At 39.5% G+C, this 11,779-nt stretch overlaps 2 protein-coding genes across 2 annotated transcripts; both read right to left on the reverse strand.

Annotated features, from left to right (window-relative positions):
- Window positions 1-317: 317 nt before the first annotated feature.
- LOC311187481 (ferritin heavy chain-like) lies at window positions 318-996 on the reverse strand (the record flags this gene model as incomplete). Its single annotated transcript, XM_084258890.1, has 1 exon — window positions 318-996. The coding sequence occupies exon 1, from the start codon at window positions 876-878 to the stop codon at window positions 318-320; it is 561 nt and encodes a 186-aa protein (XP_084115016.1). The 5' UTR covers window positions 879-996.
- Window positions 997-8,168: 7,172 nt separating this feature from the next.
- LOC311187483 (putative protein FAM47D) lies at window positions 8,169-10,345 on the reverse strand (the record flags this gene model as incomplete). Its single annotated transcript, XM_084258892.1, has 2 exons — window positions 8,169-8,294; window positions 9,083-10,345. 2 exons carry the CDS (start codon window positions 10,343-10,345, stop codon window positions 8,169-8,171), a joined length of 1,389 nt encoding a protein of 462 aa, XP_084115018.1.
- Between the last annotated feature and the right edge of the window lie 1,434 nt (window positions 10,346-11,779).

Here is an 11,779-nt window from a genome sequence, read left to right on the forward strand (position 1 = left end):
GAAAATGGATTTTGTGATCCAGGGTCCCATGGGATACCTTCTCCCTCCATCCCTGGAGACCCTGAGCTGCAAGAGGATGGGCCATGGGCGGGTGGAGAGACTTCCGGATACCTGTTTAAAACTTAGGAAGTGAGGGTTTTGTGCACACAATAAACCAGGCTTTCATTTTTTTAGCAACCAATAACTTTACTGAAACAAATGGTAAAACTGGAAGAAAAAAACTGAAACAAGGTATTGCAAAGGCAATACTGCCATCTGAATGCAAACTGGGTAAGGAGGGGAAGGCACCGCGCCCCCCCTGCCATGGGCAAGACAGTTCAGTCTAAGTCCATGGAGCTTTCACCCAGGGTGAGCTTGTCAAAGTTGTAATCAGCCATCATGGCATCCTGCAAGTCGAGCAGGTTGGTGAGATGCTCCCCCAACTCCTTCATGGCTCTGACTTGGTAGTCAAGGTGGTAGGTCTCCAGGAAGTAGCACAAATGAGGGTCATTGATATTAGTGGCCAAGTTGTGCAGATCGAGCAGGTGCTGGTTGATGGTCTTCTTCAGGTACAGGGCGCACTTCAGGGCCTTCAGGCCGCTCTGCCAGTTGTCGCGATCTGGCTTCTTGATGTCGCGGAGACGGAGGAGGCCGCCTCTCAGGACCTGGAACTCCATCATCATCTCAGCGTTTTCGCTCTCTTTTTCTGACAGCATCAGGAAGTACTCGGCGAAGTGCTTCAAAGCCGTTTCTTCGCGATCGAAGTAAAAGGAGATGGACAGGTACATGTAGGAGGCGTAAAGCTCCAGGTTGGTCAGGTTGTTGATGGAGTTCTCGCAGTCGGGGTGGTAGTTTTGACGCACCTGCGAATGTTGCGCGAACACCATCACTGGAGGCATCACCACCGGAGGCACAGGCGCCGCCGGAGTCAAGGCGAAGGGATAGGCGGAGCGAACGCGCGGCTCACGGGGCGGGCAGCGGCGTCGTGCGTGAAGGCGGCGGCGGCCAGGGCCTCTTAAGAGGCCCATGATGGTCGAGAGAGTGGCCGAAGATGACCAGCGATGGAAGCAGTGGTGGTGGCGGGAGCCTCTAAGAGATCCCAGGCAGGAGAGGCAAGCTGTGAGCCCACACAGGCTCTGGCTGGCAGCTGGCGGCAGGCTTTGGAATGAGGAACCAGGCCGCGTTGCCTAGGAGATGGGATTTCGCTCGCGATTTGCACGTTGGTGGGTTCAGGGTCATAGGAGCAAGGGTAAAGGTTCAGAGTAGGGGTGGGGCCTGTTTGAGCTTTCATCGAACCCCAGTGGGACTGGGCAACGCAGCGCCAAGTTTCTGGTCTATCTAATATGTTAACTTATTCATGGACATAAGTGCAACTATTCTGGATCAATCACTGGCATGATTTCTTCGAGCATCATATTTAGATATTGTCCTGAAGTGACTGTTTCTTTAAATACAGTGCTTTTGTGGTGTCTTTGGTTATACTTAATATCACAAACTTTACTTAAATGTCATTTGTCCTAGGTGACTTCAACACCCTTCCTAATGAGACTTCTGATAGCCTCCTCACTCAGTCCCCAGACCTTATTTACTTCACTGATCACCTTCTATTTGCTCCAACCCACGATGGAGTTCACACATCTCTGGCAGCAGTGCACCACCTCCAAAGCCACAGTGACTTTCCACCTGTCCATCTGTCACTCTTTCTGAACTTGTTTCTCATCCCCTTTATTCTATCTCATTGCTCAGTCTTTCAGTACAGTCCTAGAAACACAGCCCTTTTGTCCTGTTTGGACCTCAGTATTGTAGACTTTCAAAGTTTCTTGGGAGATTCCATTGTAGATTTCACTGAAAAAAATCTATTTAAATAGAAGAGGTCTTAATTTTTGCAGAACACGTTCTCATTATATTTCCGAGATGATTTAATAATTAATTTATCCTGGCAATTTTATTCCTCCATATTTAAAATAATATTATTATTCAATGCTTATATGTATACTAAAGGGTGATAGTGGTGTTTCTCCCTCATCATTCCATCCCTCATCATTACCTCTAAGTGAAAACTGACACTTCAAAATGAACATTTTTTAAAGATTTATTTGTGCATACAAGAGCTGGGGTGTAGGCCAGTGGTGCAGGGGGTGAGAGGATTCACCAGACACAGAGTGGGGAGCAAACCAGGTGGATCTATTGAAATACACTGCGGAGGGGAGCAGGGGGTGAGACAGGAGAGGTCTATCACACCATGTGAGTCGCCTCCCTGGCCGGTGATGGAACTCGTGCTGCAGTAGCTGCAGATGGCTTCATAGAGCTAACACTTAACTCCTTGCACCACCAGGGAGGCCCCTCAAAACCAACATTTTTAAGGGAAAATAACAAAGAGGCATGGGCTGTGACCTCCAGTTACCGTGATGGAAATGTACATAAGTATAAACAAAAGCATCCCATCCAATTTTTCTTTAATGAGAAATATAAAAGTAAATGCAAATGTAGAATGAAAAGGCTTCAGAACAGATCAAGTTTTTGAAAAATAAGACTTGTTTGTTGTCAGTATTTTTATTAGTTAGGGGTCTCCAGGAAACCAATAACTATATATATATATATATATATATATATATATATATATATATATACACTATATATATATGAAATTTGAAAGTTGTTAACTTGTTAATTTCATATTATATATGAAAATATCATATATATGAAATTTGCTCATGCTACTATGGAGGCTGACAAGTCCCAAGAGCTGTAGTCAGCAAACTGGAGACCTAGGAGAGCCAGTGGTGTAGGTCCAGTCATAGGACAGCAGGCTTGAAAACTGGGAGGAGCTGATATTTTAGTTCAAGCTCAAAGGCAAGAAAAAAATCCTATATCCCAGATGGAAGGTAGTCAGACAGGAGGAGTTCCCTCTTACTCAAGGGGGCGGGGGCAGTCTTTTTGTTTTATTCAGGCTTCAACTGAATGGATAAGATTTGCCCACATTAAGAAGGGAGATCTGCTTTATTTCTTCTACTGATTCATATTTTTTAGGGCGAGGATCCCCCCTCCGCCCAGTTTTATTGAGGTATAAGTGGCATGTAGCATTGTATTAGTCCAAGGTATACAGCATAATGATTTGATATATGTACATACTGTGAAATGATTACCACAGTAAGTTTAGTTAACATTAATCACCACTCATATAATCACATTTTTTTTCTCTTGTTATGAGAACTTTTGAAATTTACTCTTAACAACTTTCAAATATACAATATAGACTATAGTCACCATGCTATACTTTACATTCCCAGAACTTCTTTATCTTATAACCGGACATGTTTACGTTTGGCTTGTTCATCAATTTCTCCCCTGCACCCTCCCTAACCCCAGCTCTGGCAATGGCCTGTCTGTTCTTTGATCTATAATGTTAATTTACTGCTACATCATTTATGGTATGTAGGTGCAGAATGATGCCATAAGCATTCTTTATTCCCTTTTTAGGAGACAGTGAACGGTATGGGATTTTGTGTCAGATAGTACTCAATTAAAAGTTTGATTTCATGCCTTCCAAGCTGTGAATATTTCATCTTCCATGATAATGCTGAATGTAAGTGTGGAAATAATACAGACAATTGGAGGATTTTGTCTTGGACCTCATACTTGACCTTGGATAACTCAGTTATCTGACATTTTCTCAGTTGCAACATGGAAAAAATAATGCTTTTCTGTGTGGTAAAACTCAAAACAAAAAAATTTACAAAGTAGTTCTATGAATTCTGTGAAGACTTTACTAACCCAATTATATATCAGGTTCTCTTGATTTCCCTCTCCTAAAAAAAATGGACTTGAGATAAGGTGGTTGTTTTTTTATTTTAATCTTACAGGCATTTAATCCAAATTCTATTTGTTTCTGTTCATTTTTGTATAACTCCTTATACCAATGTGGGTAGTTGCTTCAGTGGAGAAAACCATATAATTTCTCTAACGAAAGTTTATTTCAATAGAAGTAGTAATTACCAATAAGCAATAGGAGATTTACTAAAATCTCTTATTTTGCAAATACATTTTTTTCATATTAAACAAAAGCTAAGACTGAGTGAGGTTTAAAGGCTAGCACATAGAATAAATATCGTCAGAAAGTTTATTTCACGCTCAGCAAAATAAGCCAGAAAGAAAAAGAAAAATACCGGATGGTCTCACTCATAGCAGGAATCTAGAAAACCTAAATGAGGGACCAGGAAAAAGAATAACTGTAAGAAAGAAAAAATCAAAATCAACAAACAACTATGAACCAGAGACACTATGGGGGGTGGGGGGCGGGGAAAGAGGGATTGGGGTCAAAATAAGGGGGTTGCAATTGTATGAGGAATATAAAAATAAAATTAAAAAAATAAATAAAAGTTTATTTCTTAGCTTTATTTCTTTGTACCTTTTTAGTGCTATTCTTCCTTATCCCCTCCTTCCACCTTTCCCACAAATATAAGCTATCAATTCCCTGAAGTTGGTAGTATTAGGCAACTTCTGTAAAGTAATCCTTTAACTCTCATCAAAATTGAAGGTTGATGATATGGTCTCCATTTTATAGATGTGGCATATTCTTTGAACTACAAAGTCATATAACTAAAATGTGGAAAGGAAGGTTTTCCAGTCTGTGTCGTCTGCCTGTAAACGTGGTGCTATTCTTCGTGCATACTCTTTAATTTACTTTTGAGGTCAATCTACTTTATTGATTCTAGTCTTGGTTAGATGAGAGCAAGATGTCCTTTCTTACTTGTCATGGACATCATAGATTTTCCGATGAATTGCTGCCCCCTAAGATATTTCAAACTACAGTTTAATTTACCTGATTTTATTATTTATTTCAAAGATAAATGATTGAGTACCTGTAGTGTTTAGAAAGAGGTGATTTGTATTAAGATACATTGGGATAGAGAACTAGCACATATAATGTTAACCTTACATACACAGTAAATGATAACCTTGTTATGGATGTAATTATATAGATACTGAGAAAGGCATGTATTATAAGAAACTGGTAAATTTTATTAAATTAGTAAAAAAAAAAGAGGTAGTTTTTTTTTTTTTTAATTCGATTAGGCAAAATATTGAGATGCAATGCACAAATGAGAGGTTTTACCTCGGGTAGAATAAAGGGTTTATCAATGATTCAGTGTTGAGAATAAAAAGTGTTTCCTTTATTTTATCAGTGAAGTGTAAAGTGATGCTTTGAGAGGGAGGAATAGAGACATCATGTTGGATTCTTCATGACAGAAGTAAAATGGTCATCTTGGAAAGCAGGAGAACCTATCAAGGGATTCTTTTGGCTGGAGTTAAAGTCTCATTTAAGACCTCTGCATATGGGCCTCTCCGGTGGCGCAGGAGTTAAAGTCTGAGTGCTATCAAGCTATCAAGCTGTTGCTAGCCCCTGCAGCCAGAGTTTGATCCCCAGCCAGGGAGCTACCCACATGGCACAACAGACCTCTTCTGTATTGCCTGCTGCTCCCCTCAGCAGTGTATTTCAGTATATCCACCTGGTTTGCTCCCCACTCTGTTTGTGATGAGTCCTCTCACCCCCTGCACCTCTGGCCTACACCCTAGTTCTTGTATGCATAAACAAATAAAATAAATCTTTAGGAAAAAATAGATTTCTGCATATATGTAACTAGTCAGCATGGTATGTGATTATCTTTAACATGTTTAAACATTTGGGTGCAGGTACAAGAATGGTGATTACAATTTAACCCAGTTGGGGTTTTATTAGAAAATACAAGCGTGGGAAAGAGAGGCAAGAGAGTGAAAAGTATATATACTCAAAGAAGTGGATAATAATTGATAATAAAATCTAAGTTGGGAAAGTAAGGAACTGAAAACAGAAAGCATGATTAATCCTGAAAAAAATGGTAAGGGTCATTGGATTAGAAATAATGTTTGAATCAAAGAATTCATGGTTTGAGAATATTCAAAGGGGTCATCAGCAAGGTAAGATGCAGGGGTCAGTACTGGGGATAATTGAAATTGAGATTTGAAATCAATGTATTTATTGCCAATAACAAAGCCAAGAGTCTGACTGAAGGTACTAGTGTCTAAAGTGACATTAAAGAACTGGTGTCAGGTTTTGAATGGATAGTCTTTGTGAATATATAAATTGACAGTGTTAATGAGAGTAGTCACAGGGAACAAGATAGTATTTGAAATACTAAGAAAACTCAGTGAAAAGGGGAAGTGAGTGAAAGAAGAATAGTTGATCTCAACAAGGAAATTAGTGGGTGATGCAACCCGATGGCTTGTGTTCCCTTCTTACAAGGACAAAATATACATATATACTTTTATTTACAGATGGATTCCTACATTTCTGGAAATAGCAGTGTACTTCATATCTGTGCTATAAATCTATTTTTACATAGTATAAGTGTCCAATTTTATTTTCTGCCAAAGGAATAGCCAGTGAATGCCAGCACAATTTCAAAAGATAACTGAGGGCCTCCCTGGTGGCCTAGGGGTTAAGTGTCAGTCCTATCATGTGATCTCTGATGTGGCTTGAGTTCAATCCTCTGCCAGGGAGATACCCCCATGGCATGGCAGATGTCTCCTGTCTCGCCCGCTGCTCCCCTCAGCAGTGTATTTCAGTGGATCCACCTATTATGCTCCCTACTTTGTCTCTGGTGAATCCTCTCACTCCTCTGCTCCTGCATCTCTGGCTCACACCCCAGTTTTTCTATGCAAACAGAAATAAATAAATCTTTTTAAAAAATGGTAACTGAGAAACTATTTAATATTCTTTAGCTTTCCCATTGAATTGAGCTACCCCATTTGTCATATATTGAAATCTCATTGATACTGTAACTTGTCTGGATTTGTCATTCCACTCTATGGATTTTTTTATATAGCAGAACTAATAACCTTATTGATTTAAGGGGCTTTAATATGTTCTGACACCAGATAAGGCAAATTACCTTACCCTGGTATTTTTCTGTTCTTTTTGATAATTCCTTATTGAAGTATTATTGACATAAATTATTGTAATTCTAAGGGTACAACATAATGTCTTAGTTCTTGTGTACATTGTGAAATGTTTATCACAATAAGTCTATTTGTCATGTTTTCTTAGCAACTTTTACCTTTGCAATAACATATTATTATAGTCTCCATGGGCTACAAATATCTCCAGCTACAAATTTAGTTGTCCCACTACCTTATCTGGTATTTTAGAAATGTAAATAAGCTGTTTGATATCTATTTTAAATTTGAGAGAATTTTAAATTGCTATCCCTGAATTCCAAAGTTGAGTGGCTGCTAAAAAGATATGAGGCTGTTGGATGTTGCTGTTTTGTTCACACATCTATTTTATTCACTAGATTTGAATGGAAGTTGAAGCTCCCTACTATTCTGTATCTGAGGTGATATGGAAGTACTTTTATGGTGAATTTTTTTGAATAAGGTAGAAAAAATTAAATACATTCAGTTGGGCAATATGATATATGAACATAACTAAGCTTTCAGCTATAATTTTGCCAAGTAGTTTCTAATCTGGTTTTGGGCTTGATACAATCCTAAAAGGGGAGATAGCAATTTCATTATTAAATGCAGGTAACATTATTTTGGCTACAGATCTCAACTTGGGGTTAACAAAATACTTGTTATAATTCGTTGTAATTTTTCTGTAAGGAAAGCTATATAAATTTCCTTTCTTCATATTTTGAAATTCATCACACATTATAACTGACATAGTTAGGTCATTTCTTTTTCAAAGTAATTATTTTATTTTACAAATAATGAATATATTAGGATAACGATGTGTAATATTCTATTAATATAACAATGTATAATATTCAAAGCACTTAAAAATTGAGAGTAGAATATGTGAATATTGATTTCATATTAGAGAAAATAAATAAAATGTTGATGGACCCTAGCTGAAGGTCCCTGAGAAATATTTATAAGCATTAGGTGTTAAAGTTACTGACAGTCAATGTACATCCACGGTGGGAGACATCATGAATTCTCATTGATGTTAAAATGAGAGAAAACCCTTTTACCTGGGTTTTTAGCAGAGTCTTGGCTTGGGAAGTGTCTGGAGTCGGGGTTTGGGATCCCCAACTAGAGAGTTCTGATCCGACTTGGTAAAACAAGTCTGCAAAAGTGAACTCACGGTGATGTCTTGAAGCAAATCATCAGCTGGCTAGCTGTGACAGAGTTAAATGTCGAGTGCATCATTGAGGAATGGCTTGCCTGGATGACGACATGAATGTAGCCTTGGAGCAGATGTCATATGTGAATATGCCAATGGACAAGCAAAGAGTAAGTAGGCGGATGCACTTGTCTAAAGAAACACCGTGCTGAGAATAAGTACACAGAAGAGAAGGATGTGAAGATACCGTAAGAACAGTATTTTTTTATGCGTGGATGTATTTTTTTAAATATTCTTTTTGTTCTTTGTGCTATAATCTCCCTTCTTTTCTTCACAGTTGATTTTTGACTGTCATGTAGGATATCTTAAAAGGCTGGTGTCATTGTAGAGCTCATTCACATTTAAGTTTCTATGATATTCTTTCATCTCTATATCACTGTGCAGAATGATGAAGAATAAAAATATTGATTTCTCCCTAAGAAATGAGAGAAATAGTTGTAAATAAGTAAATAGTAAACAGAAGACACTTTATTCATCTCCTGCCTGATGATCTTCCTCCTCCTCCTCCTCCCTCTTCTTCTCCTCCTCCTTCTCTTCCTTCTCCTCTATTTGCTTGTCCTCCTCCTCCTTCTCCTCTGTCTTCTTCTCCTCCTTCTCCTCCTCCACAATATTCTCCTCCTTCTCCTCCTTCTGCTTTTCCTTCTCCTCTGCCACCGCTTTCTCCTCTTTGTCCTTCTCCTCCTCCTTCTCTTCCTTTTTTTCCTCCTCCTCCTTCTTCTCTTCCTTTTTCTTCTCCTCCTCCTCCTTCTTCTCCTCCTTCTTCTTCTCCTCCTCCTCCTTCTTCTCCTCTTTCTCTTTCTTCTCCCCTTCCTCTTCCTCCTCTTCCTCCTCTTCCTCCTCTTCCTCCTCTTCCTCCACTTCCTCCAACTCCTCTTCCTCCAACTCCTCTTCCTCCTCCTCCTCTTCCTCTTCCTCCTCTTCCTCCTCCTTCTTTGCCTCTTCCTCCCCCTCGTCCTCGTCATCATCTTTGAGTGCATGGATTCGCATTGCTCTCTCCATAGGCGTCTTCACAGAGTCATATGTCCATCCCTTCCTGGCAAACAACCTCTCAATCATGGCTGGCATAGCATAGCCTTTGCTCAGAATGAAATCTTTAAAGGCTAATGTTCCATAAAGTTCTTCAAGAATGTCTGGCTCAGCAGGCTCTTTTCCAAAAGGACCTTCCTCAATCACCTTGGGGTCAATCAAAGGTTCATCATTTATTAGCTTTTTCCACAGCTTGGGCTTCAGGTACCATGCTCCATACCTCATCTTCATAGGTTTGCGTTTGTAACGACCCGTTTCTTTCAGGAGTTTTATCTCCCAGTCATCCTCATCTAAGCACGATTCTATATCCTTCGTGTCACTTAACTCTGTATTATACATCAGCTCCGGAGGAATGTCACGTATTTTCTTTATGGTGGCAGTTTCATGGGTGCGTTTGTAGTCACGGCTAAAGTCAAACAGGTTCATCATGAAGTCTTCATCAATGCCCAAGTCTCCAAAACTAGCAACCCATTTGCAGAATTCACGAACTCCTCTTGGAACTCTTCTAGGACGAGAAAGACGTTCTTGAAAATCCTCTGACAGTTCTTTAGGAGACAAATTTAGACGACATGCCCCGGGCATCTTCTTGGGAGGTTCTAAGTAGGCCTCTGCATAATGAGTTTTGCAAACCCTCTTTGGGAGCTTCCTCTTTATCCTGGTGCCCTCGCAGTAGGCCCATGTGTCTTCCAATCTCCTGTCAGGATCGACCACTTGCAGCACCTTTAGTAAGAGCTCTGCAGGTACATCTTCGTCCAGATCCGGGAACATAGCCAAAGGATGACGCTTCAGGCGGGCTTCGACGTCCTCCATGAATTTCTTCCGCTCAAACTGGGCTGGCGAGAGCGTGGAAAACAGGCCTGCATCCTTGTACAGCACTTTGTGACTCTTTGGGGGTGGAGGTTGGGGCACTCTTTGAGGAATCAAGGGGAGGAAGCTCTTCTTAGGGCCACGGGTGATCACATCTTCACAAGGTGGACAACCCTTCCTGAAGTCGTCCAGTCCCTCTTTCACAAATCTCCACCGCCGACTATCCAGGGAGGTGGGAAATTTGAGTACCTTGTGTTTTGCCAAACACTGGGAAGGTAGTTTATCTTTGTACCAGGGCTTGCAGTGCATGCCCAGAGGTATCGGATCCAGCCGCTCTGATTCAAACAACCGCTTCTTGTCTGCCATGCTGCGCCTGGCTCCGACTATAGCAGACTTCCGTGGTTTGTTTTCTCAGCGCGCTCTTGTTGCTAGGAGACCAGGTGCTGCCAGATTCTTCCCAATGGTGGAGGCACAGCCTGCCTTCTCCTGGGATGGACAAGAAGGTTCTTTTCTTTTTGTTGTGGAGTTGTAGTCCATTCTATTTATTTTTTGCATTAAAAATTGTCCATTCATCTTTACATGGACATTTGTGTTGTTTCCAGTTTCAGGCAATTGTACATAAAGCTGCCACAGATATTTGTGGTCATGTATTGGTATGCACATATACTTTCGTTTCTCTCCGGTAAACCGTAGCTATGCATTGAATGGTGGAGTCATATCATAGCTGTGTAACATTTTAAGAAATCACCAAACTTTGCCAAAGCAGTTCTTATATTTAATATTCCTTCTGTTAATGAATGAGACTTGCATTTCCTCTGTGTACTCCCCAACACTTGTTAGGATTACTCATTTTAATATGGGCTATTTTAATAGGTGTGCAGTAATATGTCATAATGAATGCTGGTGTTAGGAACCTGTCCTGTGTTTTTCATTCATACCTCTCTGTTGGTGAAGTAGCTATTAAAATTTTTTGCACATTTTTTTAATCGTGTTGCTTGATAGCTCATTAAGTTTTGAGAGTTCTTTGTATACTTTGGATGTGAGTCTCTTATCAGATACACAATTTGTAAATTTCTCTCTTCATCTATGCCTTGTCCTTTCATTGTCTTTACAGTATCTTTCAAAAAGCAGACTTTATAAATTTGATAAAGGACAACTTATCAGCTTGATCTTTTATGGATACTTTTTTGTATTGAATCTAAGAAAACTTTGCCTATTTAAAGGTCACACGAGCTTTTTCTTAATTGTCAAGATTTTATAATCTTAGGTTTTTCATGTATTTAAATTTACTTTTCTTAGATGATACAAAGTGTCAGAATTTTAACTTTTTAATAATTTTTTTGTTGGTGAATATCTAATAGGTTCAGATTTCTTTCTTTTGAATACAGTAGTTCTAGAATTTCATCTTGAAAGGATGAACTTTTTTTCACTGAATCACCTTTGTAACTTTGTAGGTATAATTTATCCATATTTTTCTAGATCCATTTCTGGATACTCTTTTTTTATTTCTTTGATTTTCCTGCCTTAAACCAATTCCATATTGTGTTGATATACTTTGTATTTTATAATAACTCTTGAAATTACACTGTATCAGTCCTTCAATTTCTTCTTTTACAAAGAGTTTTTGACTCTTCTAGGTCCTTTGAATTTTTACAGGAATTTTAGAATCAGTTTGCCAATCTCTTCATAAATCCTGTTGGGATTGTTATTAGGATGCTGTGAAATCCATAAATCCTTTAGAGGTAATTGGCATCTTTACAAGTTTCCTGGCCCATGAGAAAGGTACACCTCTCCATTCAT

The sequence above is a fragment of the Talpa europaea genome, assembly GCF_964194135.1.
Source record: "Talpa europaea genome assembly, chromosome: X".
Classification (NCBI taxonomy): domain Eukaryota; kingdom Metazoa; phylum Chordata; class Mammalia; order Eulipotyphla; family Talpidae; genus Talpa; species Talpa europaea.